The sequence below is a fragment of the Dasypus novemcinctus genome, chromosome 13 (assembly GCF_030445035.2).
Source record: "Dasypus novemcinctus isolate mDasNov1 chromosome 13, mDasNov1.1.hap2, whole genome shotgun sequence".
NCBI classification, from domain to species: Eukaryota; Metazoa; Chordata; class Mammalia; order Cingulata; family Dasypodidae; genus Dasypus; species Dasypus novemcinctus.
The window spans coordinates 8,750,703-8,773,748 of NC_080685.1; the positions used below are offsets into that span (position 1 = coordinate 8,750,703).

At 41.9% G+C, this 23,046-nt stretch overlaps 2 protein-coding genes across 2 annotated transcripts in view; both read right to left on the bottom strand.

Annotated features, from left to right (window-relative positions):
• OPN3 (opsin 3) overlaps positions 1–19,063 on the bottom strand; it is a 56,487-nt gene extending 37,424 nt beyond the window's left edge. Inside the window, 6 exon segments of the mRNA XM_058275368.1 lie at positions 15,858–15,906; positions 15,909–16,495; positions 17,102–17,135; positions 17,377–17,485; positions 18,298–18,369; positions 19,028–19,063. Coding sequence (XP_058131351.1) covers positions 15,858–15,906; positions 15,909–16,495; positions 17,102–17,135; positions 17,377–17,485; positions 18,298–18,369; positions 19,028–19,063 — 887 coding nt within the window.
• CHML (CHM like Rab escort protein) lies at positions 5,421–15,969 on the bottom strand. Its single transcript, XM_004450265.4, has 2 exons — positions 15,856–15,969; positions 5,421–12,135 (listed from the first exon to the last, which is right to left on the bottom strand). Exon 2 carries the CDS (start codon positions 11,789–11,791, stop codon positions 9,836–9,838), a length of 1,956 nt encoding a protein of 651 aa, XP_004450322.1. The 5' UTR covers positions 11,792–12,135; positions 15,856–15,969; the 3' UTR covers positions 5,421–9,835.
• Positions 19,064–23,046: the final 3,983 nt, after the last annotated feature.

The following is a 23,046-nucleotide window of genomic DNA, read 5'->3' on the forward strand; positions in this document are numbered from 1 at the left end:
AACACTTCTTTCTCCTGCCTCAACAATTTCTATGCCAGCTGATTTTTGTTTTTGTTCTTTTTTTCTTTAAGGAAAAAGCAAGTGAATTATCTCGTGAAATTGGGAAATCCAACAGCACTGGCTTCAGGCACTATTATATACAGGGCCTGAAAACACGTCATCAGGGCTCTGTTGCTCTCCTCTCTGACTCAGGCTGGCTTCTTGCGACCTTGCTATGTCTCAGATAAGCTCTTTCTGGCAGCCTCCGACTCATACTCTTGAGGCTTAACAAGGTGGAAGTGGGGGAGCTGGGAGAGTGCTTACCTGGGAATCCTGCTTCTTTCCTGGGCAGAACCACTTGAGGCGGCAGGAGTTACCAGGTCAGTTAAGGCAGGACACCATTTTCTGCTTTCCCACCAGGGTTCCTATCTACCAACTCTTTCTCGTTTTCTTCTGTTTTGTCTTCCTTTCCTGCAGCACTCACACCCAAACGCTAAGTCATGCTGACTCAAATCTTCTCATTAGTTTTCACATGCCCTTACTACTTGCCCTAATTCAGACCCTCACACTTCTTGCCGAGCTAGAAGGACCTCATACACCATGGGGTGCTCAACCATTGAGCTATGCCCGCTCTGCTTGCCAAATAATTTTAACAGCCTCGTCTGGTCTCCCTTCTCCATTCTGGCTTACCATACAGACATCAGGTTATATGTCCAGATGCAACTCATTTCTTAGTACACATTAAAAATTCTTCCCATTAGGATATAGTCTAGACTCTTTTTGATGGTATTCAAAGACCTTCCAGAACCATCCTCTGATATACTATCACCATAGAAGACCAAATCAAACCCATTTGCTTTTTCTCAAAGCCTTTTCCCAACCTTAGTTAAATGCATTACATTCATTCATTCAAGTACCAAAGCTGAAAATTTGGAGTCATTCTTCATTCTCTCTCTACCTTATTCTCCATATGCCATGATTTTCTAGGTCCTGTTTGTCTCCAAATTTTTCTCTGCCTCTTTCCTGCGCTTTGCCCTGCCCTACTTAGCCCTTACCTTTTGTTTTATCTCCCTGCCAGGCATGTCTCCTGAGCGTGCGATGAAGACCACTCACAGATGGGATGCTATCCTGCATGTCCTGCCTCACCCCACTGGGTCAACATACTCCAGGCTCTAAGCACGTCCTCAAGCTTCCATGCCTTCACTTCCATTTTCCCTACCCAGAACGTCATTCCTTATATGGACCAGTAGAAATCCTTCTCAACCTTCAGGGCCCAGCCTTCCCAGATTTCCTTAGGCAGGCTTAAAATAACTTCTTGTCCATCTATTAAAGCTTATCTAATACCTATCTCATAAAATGATCATAACCCGAATATATAATGGTTGTCTATCAATGCCTGCCCATAGATTTTGAGTTCCACTACTTACAGAATCTATGTCTTTATGGAAAATTACTGAGCCTGATTTGGCATCTACACATGGAAACAGTAATACTTACCTCACATGGTTGTTTTAAGTAGTGAGGTAATAAACATAAAGAAACCAGAAAGGTTCTGGCACATTTGTGACTTAGTATTTGTTCCTGGACTTAGTGCGATGCCTCTTTGAAGACACCTTTTCACATCGCAGTCAGAGCATGAGGGTTATGGAGTGAGACCACCTGGGTTTGAAGCCTGCTTTGACCACTTACCGGTTGTGCAGTCTCAGTCAAGGGCTGTCTTCATGGTGTCTCAGTTTCTTCTGCAAATAGGGAAAAGAAGACTACCTACCCAATTGGGAAATGAAGATTAAATAAAAATATGACAGCCACTTAAGAGTAGTATCTGGCATATAGCCAAGTGCTACAATTATTTATGTATTCTGTAGCATACAACTTGGACAGCTTGAAAACGTTTGCATACTATTGAACCCTGTTTCCTTTTGCAGTGTCATCTAGTAAAGTTCTTCTCCACATCAAGAATATTGATTCATTCTATGAGATATTTTCTATAGTAACACCCATCTATCAAATGTCAAGCTAAACATACAGCTGCTCTGTCTTGTTCCTTGGTGAGTGTAACAAGTCAATTACATGTGCTTTTTATAGTTTTGTACTGACTTATCTGAAACTCACAGGATATTTTTATATACATGTGATTTGACTAATTTGCATATAGCACTATCATGTAAACAGTGCCCTTCCTCTCAAGAATATCTTAAAATGTTTTGTTCACATTGATTTTTGAGGTAGCTGTTTGCAGTGTATAGAAAGATATTTATTCTCTCATTTCTACAACTACTTTGCAGTTATAAAAAGAAATGCCCACAAAATCTCTAATCAATACTTGACAGTTGGAGCAAGATAAGCCATATTGTCTAATTCTTTGAATTTTGTTTTGGAGTTTAAGTTACCATAAACCTTCGGAAGGAAGTCACTGTTGATTGGTCATGGAAGGGAGGTGGGGAGTGGAGCATAGATGTATGGGGAGAGTGGATTATATAAATGTTCCCTATTTTTAAGTAATTTTATTGACTTGCAAGGGCTTACCCTAATGCTAATTATCTGTACTAATACAAGAACCCAGGCCTTACAGTTTTGAAAATTTTTCTCAGAGTTTGGCCCCAGTAGTCTTCTCTTTCAGGGTAAAAGGATGTTTGGAAGATCTCCTGGAAACTGTGTTAGACTTTGAATCATTTTTGGATGCCTGTGATGTCTAAGGAGCTGTAGAGAATGTAGAAGTACAAAATACAAAGGCTTTGTTTTAAGCAAAATTACAACCACAGGACAAGTTATTTCCAGTGCAGTCCTCACCTTTTCCTTCTTCTTTTTAATAAACACCCAAGTTGGTATTTGTGTTTCAACAGCTGGGAGCATGGCAAATAATGTTATGAAGCTATAAAATCTGGCTGTTAAGAGAACAAGAGCACATGCAGTTCATTTCTCTATACTTCACTTATATCATTTTAGGAAATAACTACTATATTGTTAATGGTCAAAAACAAGATTCTCTGTTCTTCAGCAGTATATTCTCCCAGATTTCTTCCTTATAATGGGTAATAAAATACTGAAATTGGTACAAAAACTTTAGCCATACGTTAAAAATACATATATAATGAAATTAACTTATGTTACAAAGTTAAGTTTCCTCATCCTGGATTAGCAATATTTCTGTTCTTACTTTTAATATAAGGAATGAATAAATAAATAAAAGTCTCAAACAGAAATGGGACACTCAAGAGCTTTAATTATATGACCTGTAATAAAAAGAACTGGCTATACTACTGCTCCCAAGAATCTAACTTCTCTAAAATTATAATGCTTATAGACTTATCTCCCTAACTGTAACTAGGTATTTATCTTTCTGCTAGTACGTCAACCTTGAATCTGAGCCCAGAAGTTATTTCTTTTCCCTTTGACATGTGTATCCATTATTATTAAATGGCTGTTTGGAGTGTGTTAAAGGTTAAATATATATATAGCAGCAGCAAACGCCAAAATTATAGAACAGCAGGAAATAATAAAGATTTTATAAAATTATATATATATATATAAAAATGGGTCCTCAATATCATAGTTTTTTTATTTCAGATGTGAGCTTAAATAATGACCTCTTCTCCCTTTCCAACCAGTCAGCTCATTTTAAATAAGACAAATTTTGATTTATAGGATTTTTTGTTGTCAAAAAACAAATATATTCTAAAATTCTAGAAGCCATCACTTTTTAAACAATGATTTGTTGCACACTCCTATATGTAGTAAGTCTCTTTAGATGGAGGCAAAGTAGAGTAATTGCATTTCAGTTTTCACAATGGATTTGAGTACTTCCTAGGAGTGAGCTCGGGCAAGTCACTTAATTCCATCAAGTCTTCGTTATAAAATGAGTATATACCTGGCCTTTCTTACCTTAGAGTTGTTCTGAGGACCATATGGAGTTGTCCAGAGAAAACGCAGTATTCATACAAATGCGGTAGAACTGCTCTAGTAATGTTAGTCAAACTCTTTCACTTGACTTCCTCAGCTTCTGTCATTGTACATGTAGCAGAGAAGGCTGGAGGCATGGGTCCCCCTGCTGTTGAAATGTGAGTACATTTGGTTGGTTGCTAAAAGGAAAAGAACTATACTGGGAATGATGTCTCTTTATAAGGAAGGTAAAAATGCTAAAAATAAAAATTTAGGGGAAGTGGCTGTGGCTCAAACAATTGAGCTCCCATTTACCATACGGAAGACCCAGGTTTGATCCCCAGGACCTCCTGGTAAAAAGGGTAAAAAGTCGTCTCAGACCAGCGCGGAGAGGCACGAGAAGTGCAGGCCCCCCACAGCGTGGAGAGAAGCACCAGAAAAGACGATGACACAACCAGATAGGAAAAAAAACTAGTATCTCCCAAGAGGAAGCAGCTACCCTGATGCTATAGGAGCATGCTTTCTGCTTGTCTCACCAACATGAAATAAAACTAACCTTAAACAGAATTTCTTGCTTTTGAAACTTTATGATTTGCTTCTTTGGTTTTCAATTATTTTACCTTGCCACTCCCTAAAGCCCTCAAAACCTTGGGCTTCTGGAATCCAATCTTATCTACCTTCTCTTCAACATTTTCCCTAAGCAAGACAGAAAGCTTCTGACTGTCGACAACTTAACTGAACATTAGTCAAAATAGATTTCAGAAAGGGTGAACCAATCCAGCTCTCACCTTCTATAACCAAGTAATATTAAAGGCTTCTGGCACCCTTGGAAGGAATGCCATGCCTCCGCAAGTCAGAATCCTTGCTGCTTTTCTTCTAAACGTTTCTCAGAGGACTTGTATTCATTTTAATACTTCTAATCCCTAGAATAATGCAACACGTAGCCCACAGTAGTAGTTTAAGTGATGTTAAATGAAATCACCTGGACTGGGCTTGCTCGGGTTGACTGGGAAGGGCCTGCGAGCACCGCCGGCCCCCTCAGCGTAGCCTGCCCTCCAACACCTTAGGCCCAGGCCTGACCACTCCCACACCCCAACCTTCACGCCCCCGCCTCCAGTACTACCAGTAAAGACACTAATTAGCATGTAATGTCATGGTCATGCCCTAGAAGGCACTGCTCTATTCCTTTAAACTCTGGATCTAAGCATCCTGTGAAATTCAAAAGAAAATTTTTTAAAGGTTTTTGTCACCTTCTTCCTTTAATAAAGGCATTAGCCTATTTTGATAGAAAAATTTTAAGAGCTGGCAACATACTAGAAGAGAAAAAGAACTGAAAGTAGCCCTCAGGTTAATGCTGGGCAACTGAGAACAGAGAACATTGAGAACATTGCAAAATTCATCTTGAGCAAGAATTCCTTCCCACCTAGAGTTGTACAAATTTTTGCCACATATTTTTTGGAGATTATCTTTTCAATTTTAACACTTAGAAATGTTATTTTTCCATTTAAAGTAGAATTTTTTACAAGTTTCCAAGCAATCAATTTTCTCACCAAATCAGTGCATCAATTTGCCATAATTCTTTTATTTTGTATTGCACACTTCAACAATTTACAGAAAAAAATGATTAGGAACTCCTTTAAGTCCAGTTAATTACATGTCTTCTGATTCTTTTCAACGTAGAGACCTAAACTGTTACGTAAATATTATTAGTAAACAGAATTTCTAATTAACATTTTTGAATTTTACTTAAACATTTTTGCATATAATTTAACATATATTAACAGTACTTTATAATATTCTATGTCAGCAAGGACAATACACCAAAACTTACAACTTATCCATTTCCCAATTGATGGGCTTTTTTATTTTTTAAATCTCTTACGAATGGAATTGCTAGAAACATCTTTTTACAAGCATTTTTTTCTTTTAAATAATGTCCCGGGCATATACTACTCAAAGGGAATTAGTATGTCAAAAGACAGATCATCTATAGAACTCATTGTATTCTTCTAAATAGATCTTCCAAGACTACTAATATACAATGCTACTAGTATAAGGACACAGGCAATTTTTAAACTTATGCTAATACAATAGCAGGAACTATGTCAAAGTTTTTTTCATTTTTAATATTAGGAAATCTGTGTATCATTTTAAGAATTGTTTTAATTCATATCTTCTCATCTGTACTACATCCTGTCATAAATTTGTCTCATACAGAAAACTTAAAAAAATTAAGAACTTTATCCATTTCTTTTCTTCCTGTTGATAAATTTTTCTTTCAGTTTATCTCTTCTACCTTGTCGATAATGCTTTTCAATTACCATAAAGTTTCCTTTGTACCACTTTTGGTACAGGTGTAGCCTTTTTAACTTTTACATTCAACATTTTAACCCAGCAAGAACAAACTGTGTGCCATACAGAGTAATCTAATTTCTTTCCCAAGTTAAAAAGACTGTCTACTTTTATTTTCCTAATACAATTTATCACAATTCTATGAAATTACATAAAGTATCCAGTTGGAACGTTAAATGGAATTGTAATAAAGCTACATACTAATGTCTCATACTGGTATCTCTTTTGATGTCATTTCACACACATGACCTAACTTAATCCTCACACTAATTCTCTGAAGAATTTCTTCAATTGTACACATTGGTGAAATGGAAGCTCAAGGTGATTTTCCCAAGATTATACAACTGGTAAGTAGAGATGGGACTAAAATTCTGGTTTTGGGACTCTCCATTTAATACATTCCCATTATACTTAAGATGTCTCTCATGGGTGTATGGTCATCTTTTAACAATTTGTAGCACTATGCTTCTATTTAAGGATCTTTCTTAATTTATGCCAATACAGCTTCTTAACTTTCAATAAATGGTTCATATAAATTAACATCCAGCTTTTAAATTGTAGCCTGTCATTTTGTTAGGCTCGAGAAATGAGAATTTTAAAAAAACCATATCCTGCAACTTGGTCTTTTCATAGATTTACCATATAGAAAATGTAGTTTTTCAGAGAAAAACCAGTACTCTTACAAACATGCACCACTTTTCTTTCTTACCAGTCTTTATGTTTTGTTGCAATGGCAAGCTTCCTCAGCCACATATAAAAACGGTTGTCAACACTGCTTAGTTGCAATCTTAGTTCCTTAAGAAATATGTTTCCCCAATGGTAATGTTAGTTCTTAGTTTTAAGGAATCATCTACAACACTTATTGGAGAAGCCTATGCAATCATTAGCAGAGGTAATTAAATCAAAGATGAATGGTGAATCTGACATTTTTAAAGTTGTTAATACTTTGGTTTTTTTTCTGTTGTTAATAGGTGTTCTGCTGAACACCAGCCCTGTAATCTTTAGAGTACTTAATTTTCATTTGTTGCTGCAGTTTGCCAGTATTTTATTTGGCATTGTGCACATCTGTTCAGAATGAGACCTTTTAAATAATCTGCTTGACTTTCTTTCAGTATAGAGGTGATAATTTGACTCAAAATGCAACGGGTAGCGTTATCATCTTTCACTACATGTAACTAGTTATTATTCATTCTTTGAATATTTGAAAAACTGCACCAAGAAGGCCATAAGGGTCAAAGTCCAACTCAGCAGAAAATTATTCTAGCTTATAATAGTCCCTACATTTTTAAATGCTTTTTACTTGTTATAACTATTCTCATTTCTAATTTTATTTTGTAGTCAGGTTAAAAATATATTTAGGGGAGCAGATGGGGCTCAAGGAGTTGAGTGCCTGATTCCCATATGGGAGGTCCTGGGTTCAGTTCCTGGTGCCTCCTAAACAACAAAAACAAAAACAAAAAAAAAAAAAAACCAACTCAGGGGAGCCAGTGTGGCTCAGTGGTTGAGCGCCAGCTTCCCACATACAAGGTCCAGGTTCAATCCCGGGTCCCTCAAAAAAAAGAATATATTCTGATAGTTTTCAGTAGGTCTGGATTAATTTTACTTATCATCTTACAATTGGTTTCACTTTAATTACTAGTTTTTAGGTCTATGTCAATGGTTTTGATAGGTTTAAACCTTAGGATCCACCCAATAATACCATTTTACCATATTAAAAAAGTCCATAAATATTAATAGCAATTGATGACTTCACTCCTTTCAGTTAAACGCAAATTATTTAAATGTTTCTTGTGTTATTTTCCTCAGATACAGAAGAACAAGACCATTCAGTGCATATTTTGGCCTAGTAACATTTGCATTGTATACGTAATTTTCAGATCAAAAGTTACTTTATCAAGGAGCATTATTTTGTTAAAACATAGTCAATTCTGCTTTAATGAGATTCGTAAATCCAAGACATCTATTTTTTATCAGTCTTAATCATGCCTGATTCAATAAGCTGAGAAAATAATGGGGTTCCCCGTGTCTATCTTCACTGCTAATACCAGAGTTCGCTTTTCATGAGGACCTTTTCCTTTTCTACAGTACCCAGTCTTCTAGCACCACAGCTGGTGGAAACCTCAAGGGTTAGGGAATCATAGAAGCCTGGATTCCAATGTTGTCTACTCCACACAACAGACTCCAAACAAATTAGTAATGTTCTATTTCCTCCTTGAAAATGTAATATTTGCCTCATAGGGCTGTTAAGAAGCTTATGCCAAAGCAAAATTGTCACTACCAGCTCACTTCCTAAAGGCTTGTCCTTCTCTGCCTGAGAATGGAAATAGGAGACTACAAGAGGCCGTGGCTCACCTCTTTTGACAGCTCCAGTCTCACTACTGGGGCATTTTTTTACTTCTGGTGGTTGGGGGGCAGGGGAGATGAGGGTGGTTTCCATCCTCTAGGATCACAGAAAGAAGACAGAAGTGATTAGGGAAGAGTATATTACTTCATTATTTGTGGGTTGGGGTACAACCAAAGGGGTATGTTAAATTCTCCTTTGATTCACTGCTATCAGTTGTAGTTAGTGTTGCTAAAGCGGAAGAGGCAATACAATGGTTATTTTGTCACTAAGATATGAGGGGTAATTTACTTACAGATGGATTTAACAACACCTCACTGATTTTCTCCTTAGGAATTTTAAAATAATCACTCTCAAGTATCTTTTCCTGGGGTAAATTGATTTTTCTTTTGATCTGAGTTACTTGTTGGAAATGCTTTTCTTTTGGGTTAATCACTACTGAATTTCCTGCTAGAGCAGGGCTCTGTAGAAATTTTCTCAAGTATTCAACAAGAACCAATCTTATCCTCTAAATTCTCTTTGGAATGAACCTTCCAAGAACAAACTCTTCAACTAACTGAACTCCCCAACTCTCTTTGTAATGTGGAAGCCTGTGGCGGGGTCTTTCACTGCCCCATTTGATTAGAAGGGTCAGGCTGATGAATTATTTTGCAAGATGTAGTTTAAACTAAGACCTTCACAAAGAATAAAGGATCATGCAAAGTTAATCTTTTTAACTATCAGAGTTAAATGTATTTTTATCATATTGGCAGTTGCATTAGTTGCAATGCCACCATCATGTGTACATGTTTATAATACAAAAGACCCACATAATTTACTCTCTGTATTTCATGATTCAAACATCTCTCCACAGAAAGCAGAGATGACAGCAATTGTAATAGCTGCAAAAATGTTCAAACTATTCATTAGATATTGTTCTGTAGACAATGATAAAATCTAAAGATCATTAGCAGATACAATATTATCTTCCTTTAAGCAGAGTTCCTAATATGGAAGCCTCACGTATGTAGCTAATTCTGAAATAAAGCTAATGCAGTTGAAGAGTCCGGATCATGGAATCTACTTTGCAGGGAGGGAAATAATAAACAATAACCAATAAATCAATTATTGATAGATTAAGACGTCCAATGACTGAATGTCTCAAAGAAAGTTAAAGAAAACATCTGCATACATAGCATTTATCATATAACCACTTCTAACACCGGAAGTTGTCTTTTAAACGAGAATACTCTGATGCCAGGATGAAGGTCCAAAATGGAATTTCCAGTTTGTTCTTTTCTCAGTTTAAGGGTGCTTCCCTGGGCTTTCTAGGTTTTTCATTTCCTCAGTGGATTCTGATTTGGCCATTATTATATTACTGGTCCCAGGAGCCTCTGATTGCTTATCGTCACCATCAAAGATAATGTCCTCTGGATTTGGAGGTGGGGGGCAGAATTCTTCACCTGGAAAGAGCTCCTGGAAAAGTGTCTCAGCTTGCTTGACTGCGTGCTCATTTCCCAGACCACAGTCAGGCCCAGAGCAGATGTAAACATTGGGAGGCAAGCCATTATAAGAGCTTCTGCTAATTCCTGAGGAATCTCTCATGTTAAAATAAAGAGCCCACAAGACTGCTGGCTTTCCAAGTTCTTCCTTTTCTATTTCTGTTTCAACATATGGGGTGAATAATTTCTTCACCACTGATTCCAAGTCGTCTTTTGCTGTTTTAGAAGATGGGCATGTCAGATGTACCAGATAGGTGTCCTTCATGCACGTCATGGTTGAAGAACATAATTCAGTGACCCGAACAGCACAGGTTCCTGGTTCCACTGGAGGCACTATCAAAATGGAAATCTGCTGATCTGAATCTGTCTTTAGTATAGACTGATCTGTAATGAGCACTGCTCTGGAGATCTGCTTATACTGCACATTTGAGCAAGTTTCCGCAGTAAGGTAACTATCCTCCACAATAAAATATTTAGCATTTATTCTTTGACCAAAATGATCTACAATTGCTTTACATCTTCCAGAATCTTTGTCGACTACAAGGCATTGCACTTTATGGCGGAGACAATAGATTCCACCAAAAACTGCACACATCCTGCAGAAACACTGGGGAATTTCTCCTTGGCCATACAAGGGAAATAAAAAGGGGGTGTTGCCAAACCGTCCAAGACACTGAAGGAAGGTTTTTGTTGCTTTAAGGCCATCTATTGTAGTGCAAGATGACTGTGATGTCATTGCAATGGAGTGCAGTACAAAATGTTGAAGATTAGGGGTTAACTGTTTAGTTTTTAAATACTCTGAAAATGAACATTGCGTAAAAGCTTGGTATTCATCAGGATGTTGTTCATAGTCTATACAAAATGTAAGAAATTTCATTAGCATCCTCTTTTCAACCATAGTGAGTTCTTTGCTATTAAAGACGTCTGCTCTGGAACAAGGCACTTGTTCTACCTTTCCTTCCCGAAATGCAAGAATCCTAGTGACATTTTTAAATTCTGCATATCGACTAACATTTGATTTGATTAAAAGATCAATTAGCAATCCTTGAGAATAAAGCAGTTTTGATACCAAATCAATATTAAACCTCCTGCCTTCTTTAACTATTTGTGAGTAAGTAATCCTATTTCTCTTTGGTTGAGCAATATTGTCTACTGTAGGTTTGTTTTCATCTTTACCTCCATCTACAACTGTGGGAACAGAAGTTTTATCTCCACAATCACTTTCCTTCTCCTGAGTTTCCTCGGTGTCCTTTCTTTCTAGTGAAATCTCTCTATTACTTTCTGGAATGTCTTGGGCAGGCATTTCAGAGTTAGCATCATATGAGTCCCATTCTTTGGGCAAGCATGCAGAATCCAGAGGTTCAGCAAAGGTACTAGATGCCACTGAGGCAGGATTTTTCTGCAGAGCACCAATCTCTTCAACACTGTCATCCAAATCCTGACTTGCGTAACAAAAAACTTCGACGTGTTCAATGGTTGCATCCTTCTTGCGAAGAGCAATGGCTTCTTCGGTTTCATTGATCTGCTCTTGCCATGTAGCTGTTCTTTCCTCTCCATCATCACTGTTTTGCTGATATTCCTTCAACCAGGAGAGCAAACCTGAAAAGCTGAAACTAGCCCAGTTTCCTCCATAGTAACCTCTTGAATCAACGTGTAGAACCCGCTGACCACTCCTCGAACATGCAGCTGCAAGGATGGATTCAGGCAAACCTGTCCCTATTATAACCACATCAAACTCTGTGGGGAGATTGTCTGCCATCTTGGGAGGGAAAGTACCTGGTAACAAAGGCCGATGAAGGAAATGCGTGTGAATCTAGGTTGTGGGCTCAGCTGGGGTGGGAGTATGCTGAAATAAAATCTCTCCTTGTGACATTCCAGTTTATCCCAGAAGCAGAGGTTGCAGGTTCTAGCCTCTTAACTAGAATCTTTTTTTTCTCCAAGTATTTTTTTCCTTATAGGTCAGTAGCATAAAAGCATGACATTAGAGTACATCTAATCACATATGAGAACACCAAAACTGCCAGGTGGTTTTCATTTCTGCATGTCATCTTAGTAGTAAATGTCCAAATGTATCACATATGCATTTGTGACTGGAACTCTTCTCTGAAAGAAAATTCAAGAAAGAATACAACTGTAAACAATATAAGAGAATAATTTTATGCAATAACTATTACAATCTGTTAAAACCTGGCTGTTATCTGGATATAAACCTCTGCTGGGACAAGTCATCAAATGCTCTCTCACATATTTTCTTATTTCTAGAAAATGAACATTAGAGATACACTTCCCAAATCACGCAATTCAATAATAAATGGATATAATATCCCACAGAAATAATCAACATCATAAAATCTATAACTTTTCCTTTTAATTAAACTAGCATTTGGACATAAAACTGTATGTAACTGTGACCTTGGACTCTAAGAAGTGTGTGGCTCCACTGCATTTATGAACACAGATTATATATTATGTGACTACTGTCATGGTTCAGGATACCTCTGTGGTCAACGCAGCCTAAAGGTGATTCTTGAGCAGCTTACTAGACCTTTCCAGCCCCAATCACATTTCAGATCTTGTTGTTGCAACATGTGAGTTTGAGTATTTCTGACTGAATTAACCAGTTCATTAATAAAACATTAACTAAGCAAAAGCACTGACATTTAAAAACTTGGATGCATAAAAGCAGGCCTACTAAGGGGGCGATATTTATTTACAACAACTCTTGACGTAACTGTCCACAAGTACATGTGTGTTTTGTAGAGGTAAGCTAAAAATGGAAAACTCCTGGGCTCAAATGCTAAAACAGAATATAAACAACACTTACTTCTGACATTGAAGAGAGTGACTTTTGTATTTTGCCAGACTTTGTCTCTATAACCCTGAGTCTCTGTATCCCAAGAACTAGGTCTACCCAAATATCCTCTTGCTACACTAATTTGCTTTTTGTTCTTGGTTTGGAAGGAATGGAGGCAGTAGTTAAGCAAGGTTAACTTTCTGGACAATATTAGTTTATATTCCATGAGCAGAACATCTGTTTTGCCATGAGATGTGACCAGAGATGGACAGCCCAGGTGCTGATGAAATCTTACTCCCCTGGAAGTCTCTCACCTCCCAGCACCTGTGTGTGAACTAGGCCTTCACACACCGCCCTGCTAGAAAGCTCTTCTATCTATCATTCGTCATCGTATAGTGAAAGTGAGAATTCTTTAAGCTGATTTCCTTTTCCGTTTAACCTACTGAAATCTAGATCAGTACAAGCTAGGCCTGCCTAGGCTATGGTAACTATTTTGGACATAAGTAAAACAAGGCATTCAACTGGAACTTAGAGTAAATCAACTAGTTCACTGAACTGGTCAGTTTAACTGAAATGACAATCTTAATACTTCTGTCTAGTGAAAGCCTCTGCCTCAAGAATATTAGGGGTTTCATTTATTTTCAGCATTTTCTGAGAAACAGGGACTTGAGCAGAGCATGAAACAGTTGCCTGACCCATTCATGTATTTATGTAAGTATGTCTGGAATATTTATTCTGACTTTTTCCAGCAAGATGTGAAGGAGGAGAGAGCGCCCACGAAGTTAGGTTATCTGAAGACGCAAGAACATAGGACAAACTTAGTCTTAGCCTTAGAGGGCACAGGTAAGAGCTGTGGGTAGAGTAAGGAGAGAAGAAACGGCCCTAAATGCTAAGACCAGGAACCTTTCTAACTTGCAGATATTAAAGGAGACATCAAAAGACACAGCAGGGTGAGACCTTAGAGAATATTTTACTCAACTATTCTATAATAGAGATGAGAAAACTGACAGCTAGAGAGATTAAGTGTCTTGGTTTAAGTACAATCTGTCAGCCACAGAATCAAGAACACAACCCACTCTTGTGTCAACAGGCCAGGAGCCTCTGGAGCAGGCAGCCACTTGCAGCTTTTAAAATTTCCTCCGCCATAGTTGGTTAGTTCTTACTCAGGGATAACAGTGAGGTAAGGACCCTCCCTTTCTTCATCTTTAACCCTAATCTAGAAGCACAAACCTTGGACCTTACTCCAGGCAAGAACTTTCTAGTTTTTGCCAAGAACTTTTTGAGCTCCCTTCTAATTCCATTACTGACTTGTCTCCTAGGGCTTAATCAAGTCTCAGGCCTCTTCCCCGGAGTTTCCACCTCTAATTTAAAAATGGAGATAAAGTCATGGCTGAGAGCACTAACCAAACACCAAGAGAAACAGAGCAGTCCTCAAGAAAATGCTGTGTGATGAACAATTCTAGCATTAGAAAATCTCTTGGATGGCATCAAACAGGGATGGTGAAGAAGGACAAAAAGGAGGAGGAAACAGGGAGACCCAAGAGGGGGGCCGGCAGGTAGAGGGAAGAGATGTGGGAAAAGGAGAGATGCTGGTAACAAAAAAGAAATTAATACACCCTTGCTTTCAAAGTCCCAGACACAGCGATGGCATAGAGGTTCCCAGCACAGAAAAGACACCCTGGAAATAAGAAGTTTCATGTCTGGGACAACACACCTGTGGCCCATCCCTGTGGCATTATTGGCTTGGGTTTGAACCATCCTCTTCAAAGCTTAGTCCTACCTTAAAGATTGCCTGATCATTATTTTCAACTAATATAAAAAGTGTAGTAACATAGCCACCTACATTGCTATCTGCCTACACTTACAGCCCCTCTCCAAGTTTCAAATCTCTGCACAAATGGAATTCCCAGATTAGTGCAGGGGAATGGTCAGAAATCATTAAAGCAATCACATAGGTGAAATAAAAATTGTTATGACATTCTGTTTTCCAAAAATATTTTAAAATGAATCATATTAAATATCATATTTGAATGTGTCACAGCATAGCAGGTTGGTGAATAAGAAAATATTTTTGAAAACGCTATAAAGATTTTGTTCTCCAAAACCTGCCAAAATAAAAGCAGTAATAAATCATCAATGGATTTCAGGACAGAAGTGGAAAGTTAAGACCTGAGAAATACACATTTCTATTTTAAATCTTTGTATAAATAGAGTTCCTGGAGCACACAAAAAATAATTTTTTTTCCAAGCTTAGAAAATCATGTTTTCAATGATACACTGGCTTGATCATCCTTCAAAATGCCAAGTCTCAGAGAAAATTAATTCTTCCATTAAGTACTGGGAGTACTGTAGAATAAATTTCCAATTAACAATCGAGCTCTGCTTTAATGAGTCTACTGGTTACACAGCTAATTATTTGTTCACCTGGATTGGGATTCTCTGAGCCATTTGTAATCTCACCTTAGATTTTGGTTTCACAGAACCTATAAAGAAAAAAATACAGTAAAAGTGCTTTCTAGGGCACATGTCAATTTGCATTCTAAAGTCCTAAATTAAACTCTCACTCCCTAAGAAACACTCAAAGACGTACAGTTACTAACGAGCAAAGTTTTCTAAAAGTTACATTGCTATCTTAGGCTTCCACTCCTCATTTCAGGGGGGGGGAAACCACCAGGATATGAATTACATGTCTTCCCGTCGCTCCCTCCAACATTCACGAGCTAATCGCTGTTATTTCTGGACTCTTTGACCCCACAAGCCCCCGTTTCTCTCCTCAAAGTGTTTGGTGCCCTGGTGAGTCGTCCTGGCAGGTGAAAACAGAAAGAAGAGGAGCTAGAGGGGGCTGGAGAGTCACAGAGGAAGGGGAGCTCCAGGGGCAAGGAGGGTGCGGAAGGGCTGGGGTCGGCGTCAGCGTGGGCACTCAGGCCGCGCCCGGCGGTGGGGCAGGAGGGGACGAGGCCGGGCGGCACCAGGCCCTGCAGCCGGGGGTCGTGGGCCCAGGGCGGGGGACTGCCCTCCCGGCGACTCACCGCAGAGGCCGCTGCCGAACCCGTCCCCCACGCAGCCCGCGGGGTCCCAGACCAGCCGCTCCTCAGGCAGGCGGCGCAAGTGAAGGCGACTCCGAAAACGGACACCAGCGGGTCGCCGAGGCTGGCAGTGACCAGGAGGCGGCGAGGGGGCGAGCGCAGCTGCGGGAGCGCGCAGCGCAGGGCGAGCACGAGCAGGTGACCGCCGGCGCCCAGCAGCCCGCCGGCGCCCGCCAGCAGCGCCAAGCGCTCGTACGTGCGCGGGCTGAAGAAGGCCGCGGAGCCCAGCGTCCCCCCGTGGGCCCGCCAAGGACTCGTGGCCGCTGCTCCGGTTCCCCGAGTACATGGCCCGGCGCGGGCGCGCGGCGCTGGGTGGGGCCGGGCTGCGCTGGCGGGCGCCGCGGGCTGCGAGGCAGGCGGGCCGCCCAGCAGCCCCTGCGGCCGGCCGGCCGTGGCCACGCCCCTCCGCGCGGCGCCTTCCCGTGGCCACGCCCCTCCGCACTGAGCTTTTCCGTAGCCACGCCCCTCGTGGGCCCGCGTCTCTCCATCCGGGTTCCAGCGGGCAGACGCGCGCACGGACCACCCTGGGGCGAGCCGGGGAGAAAGGCAGTGAGCCCGCTGCCGGGGCTGGAACGCGTCGTAGCTGTTCGCACATTCACTCCTTCACCCTTGTGATCGCTCATTCGTAAATATTTATGAGCGCCCACGGAAGGACACCCCACACGCCCTCTGGGTTCTTGCCCGGAGCAGCGGAAGTGGAGGCCACACCGGGAGGGTCGTGAGAGGAAGCAGGACAGCAGGAGCAGGGGTGTCTCCAGCCTGCCTTCCCTGAACCGGGGGAGCAGGAGTTTTTATGGGTTCAGACATGGAAAGGAGGAGTGGTTACCATCACAATGGCAAGGAGACGCAAGGGTAAACCTAGTTCTGAAATAACCGGAAACAAAGGTAAGTTCAGTCTAGAATTACCGTCCCATCAGTAAGTATACACAGGAAGAGGTCAAGTCTAGGCACCCATAACCAGGGGTGAGCCCTGTTTAAAATAACCATCACCAGAGCAGGTCAAGGCTAAACCCAGCCAGGTTCAGGGATGCCAAATGTTAACCTTTAGCTATATTGGAATATAGAATATAATGATTTTGTAATCATAAATATTTGTTAATTCATAACCCGGGGTTACACCATCACATGCTAAGAAGGGGGCTGGATGAGGGACCTCGGCTTCACCCCTTGGGAAGCAGTAAGGACTCACCCGCAGCCTTCAATGCCCACCCTCACCTCATGCACTGAATGCAAACAAAAAAGGAAAGCCTTGAAGAGGTGTCGATCAAACATTCTGCCAGGGAAACTGAGGAAGGAAGAAGGTAAGTGGTGTTGAGCTGCCTCCCTGATTTCACAGTGTTGTGGGGCAGGGCTTGAGCCAGGGCTTATAAAAGGGCCGCCCTCAGTCTCAGGATTCGAGAAGGAAGGAAACTGCTTAACGGTGTGACTGACAGGTTAAGCCCCAAGCGGGACCCCAAGGCCTACCAACGTCGTCGTTCGTGTCCTGCCCTGCAGTGGGACTGGCCTGCCTGCTGATGGAGCTGAAGCCTTCACTGAAGGTGAAGGCCTCAGCCGTGCCCCTGGAGCTTCCAGCCTAAATCTTCCAGGAATAGCGAAGTGGACAGTTTATTAGAACGGCACACATTTTTCACCCTGTTTTTTCCCTAGCAAGAATGCAATATAGAGTTCAAGTCATATCGAGCTGGTGAACGTGATCACGCACTGCAAGGGCCGCTTCTGCCTCTGTCCTTGCACATTCCCTAAAAAGGCGCCACAGAGGAAGCAGTCCTAAGCCAGCTCTGCAGGCTACCCTGGGGACCGGGGGCAAGGGCACAGAAAGTTCTCTTCACCACTGTGTTTGCTCCTCCCACCTCTGTTCAAAAGACCATTAAAGACAGCTTCAATGAATCCCTCATCCAGATTCCTGGAGATTGAATCTAATTGGCTTGGCAGGCCGGTGGCCGACCCTGCCCTGGGGCACTGAGCACCTGAGGAGCAGTCTGTTCACCGTCGAAACCTTGACTCTTCAGGCTTCTGTTCTGGACTTGTCAGCTGTGTGACCATCTAACCCACCTACTCCTGTAAACAAGTTTTGTGTATTTAATGTCCGCCGTGTATTTCCAGCATAGTGCCTAGTCTGTAGTGAGTTCTCAGTAAACAGTTGAAGGAAGGAAGGAAGGAAGGAAGGAAGGAAGGATCGGTTCTCCTTTTTCTAAACCATGCATTCATTGATTCATTCATTCTTGTGTGCTGAGTCCCTGCCCTCATAAAGTTTACCTTGGGGATAATGAGGGAGCACACAATAATCGAGTAAGTCCATGTGTAGTATGTCAGAGGCTAGGGGCCATGAAAATCAACGAGGCAGGAAAGGAGCACAGGGAGGAGAGGAAAGAGGCTGTTTTGTACCGAGAGTCTCTCGGGCACCACAGGCACAGAGGACATGTACCGAGACCCTGGGGTGGGGCTGGCCTTGGCATGCTGGAGCAACAACAAGGAAGCCACACTATGCTGGAGCAACAGCAAGGAAGCCAGTGTGGCTGGAGCCAGCCGGGTAACAGGATGAGGGCAGAGAGGCGGGAGGGGGGGAGGGCCAGCTCCTCCAGGCCTTAGAGACCATTTTGATAAAAGGCCATTGGCTTTTGATTGATCAGACAGAATAAAGGCCACCAGCACCTGTGGGAGAGGACAAGTAACAGGATGAGTGGGATGATGAGGCTTGGGGCAAGGGTTTTAAAATTTGGATGAAACTAAAGCACAATGAAATTTAAGTCTGTGTACTATAAATGATTAAATAAGCAATGATACTGTTGTAGAAGTCGAGAGAAGTTCAATTATTTGCTTATAGAAAGGCCAGGAGTCAGGAATAATTTTGAGAAGGAAAAAAAGATTGATATATGACCGGCTGGGCTCGGAGCTTCTCATTCCAAAATCCGAACCACCGAACAAGATTTTTGAATTCTTTTTGTACAGAGGAAGGGCCAAATGGTTCTTTGTTTCAGTGTCCAATAAGCTTGAATTAACATATATTTTCTACATCCTAGGTAAGCTTTTAGCATGGACTTCATACATTCTAGATAAGCTTTTTAGCACATTTGGTTTGCATTGTCCCTGAATACTTTAAGTTTATAGAATTTACCTTGCTCAACTGTTTTTCTTGGACCGGAGTTGTCATGGTTACCAAGGGCAGGGCTGCAGTTCTCACTGTCCCAAATGCACAGCTCAGGACACATACAGCTCAGGTTATGAAGAGATGTACAGCACTCCCCCACCCATAGCCTATATCAATACCACATATATTCTCTTTGTCAAAAATGATATGTTTCTATCAATTTCAGAATTGCGTAATAGGATTTTAAAAAGTAAGTGTGAATTGCTTTGGGTACCACTCTCTCAGAGTAGAAATAAACAGATATAACCAGTGTACTGAACAAGCTGGACTTGGCAGGTACCAGCAAAAAGTAACTGTACTTTTTCTCCCGCTGCTCCTTTCAGAATTTTCCTTCTACCTGTTCCTCCATGTGCTTGGATGCAACTAGGGTGGGTCCCAAACCCAGGCAAGGTTTCTGGTCACTTTCCACTAAAATAAAGTCCAGACTGTTGTATTGATAATATTGAAACTTTAACACTCATCTCATTTAAAACTCACTCATCCTCCTCCCTCCCCCCCCCCAAATGAGGAACTGCTTCAGACCTGAAGAACTGCTGCGTGAAAGGAAGGAGGCGCTGGTTAAGGAGGCCGAGGTACCTGCTAAGCCACAGCCCTGCCCTCACCTGCCCACCTCCTCCTCTGCAAAGTCAAAGTCACACACTAAACTTACCAAATCCAATGGATGTGTCATGATGATGGGAACAAGTGTTGTTGGGGGGGGGGGGGGAGAGGGGGGGTGGGGGGGTGGGGTTGAATGGGACCTCACATATATATTTTTAATGTAATATTATTACAAAGTCAATAAAAAATAAAAAAAAAATAAAAAAAAAATAAAAAAAAAAAGTCACACACTAAGTGGCATCCTCCGGCCTTCTGCTGCTCCCATCTCCTTTTCTATTGTGTGCCCTTCCACAACCTCGGGAAGATATTAAGACTAATAAAAAGGCCTGGGCAGACCACCTTAAACCCAGAAACCAGGAAGCAGCAGCCCCAGATGCTAATTGTTTTAGTTTCCTAGGCCCCTTAAAGCAAATACCATGAAAGTGTTCCTCCCCTTGAGCAATGGGAATTTATAACTCACTATTAGAATCCAGGAAAATGCCCAAATCAAGCCATCGTCAGGGCGATCCTTTCTTCCCAACAACCAGCTACCAGCAGTCCTTGGCTCCTCTGCCACATGGCGAGGCACATGGTGATAGCTGCAGATCTCTTCCTTCTCTTCCAGGTTTTGTTGTTTTCACCTTCTTGTTTTCATGGTTTTCTTGCTCTTTTTCTGAGTTTCATTCTCTTGTAAAGGACTTCAGTAAGAGTAAGACCCATCCTGGGGAGCAGATGTGGCTCAAGCACTTGGGCACCCGCCTCCCACATGGAGGTCCTGGGTTTGGTTCCCAGTGCCTTCTAAAGAAGATGAGCAGACGCCACAGCCAGCAGACACCGCAAGCACTACAGCCAGCAGATGCTGCAATCAGTGGACACTGAAACCAGCAGATGCCACAAACACCACAACGAGCAGATGCCACAGCAAGCAGGTGCTGCAATGAGCAGACACTGCAATGAGTAGACACTAAACAGCAACTCCTGCAACCACCATAAGCAGCAACAGCCACAACCAGCAGGGAACGGAAGTAGTTCAAGAGGTTGGACAGGTTCCCAGTACTTCCTAAAGAAGAGGAGCAGACAAACAAGGGAGGCTTTGGGGGGAGGGGAATAAAATAAATTAGAAAAATAAAAAAAAAGACCCATCCTGAATGAGGGGAATTACACCTTAACTGGAGTAGCCTTACCAGAGTGTCCTACTTACAGTGGGTTCACACCTGCAGGAATAGATTAAATTTAAGAACATATTTTCCTGGGGTACACACATCTTCAAACCACCACACTCCACCATCTGGACCCCAAAAAGACATGTTATTTCTATAACCAAATGCATTCATTCCATTACAATGCCCCGAAGGTCTTCTGTCATTTCAGATACAATGCTTAGTACAGAGTCTCATCAAAACTGGTTATAGGTGTGGTCTGTCCTGGAGCACAGTTCCCGCTGTCTGTGGACCTGTGGAACCTAGACAGCAAGTTATCTGTTTCCAATATACAATAGAGGGACAGGCATGGTATAATAACTTCCATTCCCATGGGGAGAAATTGGAAGGAAAACAGTCACCGACCCAAACAATTCCAAAACCCTGCAGGGCATACTCCGTTTAGCTTTCGAGGTCTGAGAGTCTCTAGAGCAATGTTTTGTCCTCTGGGCTTGATGGAGGGGCAGCCCACCCTTTGCAAGTGCTTGTGGCCATGCTCTCCCCGAACACTGGGCTGCAGGCTCCACCCTCTCCAGGCATTGGGGTGACGCCAGACTCTGCAATCACAGGATCATATGCTCCATGCTCTCTGAAGAGTAAGCAGCAGCCTCCTTCTGAACAATAGGACAAAGTCTGCTCTCTGCAAGCACCAGGGCAGGCCCCCCCTTTGCACACACATTGGGGGGGGGGGGGGAGCCCTACCCTCTTGGCCCAAGAAGAGGTCTTCAGTCCAGACTTGTTTCTATGATTCTGCCCTTGAAGTGATTTTCCCTTCAGCCTGTCTCTTTTCTGTCCCCTTTGGTCCATGCTGGCAGTGGTTCCATTCTCACAGATTTCACACACACACAACTTGTCAGTTTTGCATGTAGTTCACAGGGGCCCAAGCCACTGGATGGTGGGACTCTCCACAGAAACTTCCTGGATAGCTGCACCTCCAGTCCTGGCTGGCACTGAAATCACTGACTTGGTCCGTGTTCAGTTTAAGCCTCACAAAGAGCACTATTCTCCGGGGCCTCACTTTCCAGAAGCTCAGAATTTCTAAACCATCTCTTTCTGGTTTCTTTGTGCCTAGGAGTTCAGCCCTCAGCTTCTCTCTTTCCTCTTGCATTTTACTATGAGCTGCACGGGTCAGGCTGCCCTTTCAGCACATAGCTGCAAACATACTCAGCTAAATATCTAATTTCATCATTCTTAGGTTCTGCTTTCCATCTGACATCAGAACTCAATTTCACCAAGTTCTTTGCCACTTTAAAACAAGTTCCTCTAGTTCTTAAAGACACACTCATCATTTTCATCTAAGGCCTCGTTGGAACTAACTTTAGCATCCATATTTCTACTAACGGTCATGTCAAAGCAATCTAGGCCTTTTCTATCCAGTGCCTCACAGTTCTTCCAATCTCTGCCCACTACCCAATTCCAAAGTTGTTTCCACATTTTTGGTATTGGCAATAGCAGCACCCCACTCTCTGGGTACCAAAATCTGATTTCCTAGGCTGCTTAAAACAAAAACCATGAAATGCTTCCATTTAAATAATGGGAATTTATTCGCTCATAGCGTCCAGAAAAGTGTCCAAATCCAGGCATCATCAAGGAAGCTTGTCTTCCTTGAGAGCAGCTGCCAGTGATCTTGGCTCTTCTGCCACGTGGCGAGGCACAGGGCAGTGACTGCTGGTCTTTCCTTTCTATTCCAGGTTTCTTTGTTTCAGCTTCTTGGTTCCATGGCTTTTTCTCTCTCTCAGTCTGAATTTCATTCTCTTGTAAAGGACTCCGTTACTAGGATTAAGACCCATCCTGACTGAGGTGGGCCTCAACTAAAGCAGCCTCATCAAAGGGGCCTACTTACAGTGGGGTCACACCTGCAGAAATGCATTAAATTTAAGAACATGTTTTTTGGGGGTACTTACTCCAAAACACCACACTCATTAAGGCAGGAATTCTCAGTGGAAGAGCCGCCTCTCCGCAGGGTGGATAAAAACACACTCAAACATTACAGATTGTCTCTCTTCTGTGATGTGGAAGTGGGACATGTGGAGCTGCCAGCCATCCACCCCAACCGACCTGGAGCAGTTTTGGCCACACTGGGATGGGACTTCATCCCCCGCTCTTATGGACTCTCTGTGCTGTGCAAGTGATAAAGAGATTATTTGCCCTTTCTGGACTCTTTATACTCTGCAAGTAGTAAAGGGATCATTTGCTGAAAGTTTCTGT

Bases quoted from the DNA above. Each gene is read 5' to 3' on its own strand.
- CHML (XM_004450265.4), bottom strand. From the start codon at position 11,791: ATGGCAGACAATCTCCCCACAGAGTTTGATGTGGTTATAATAGGGACA.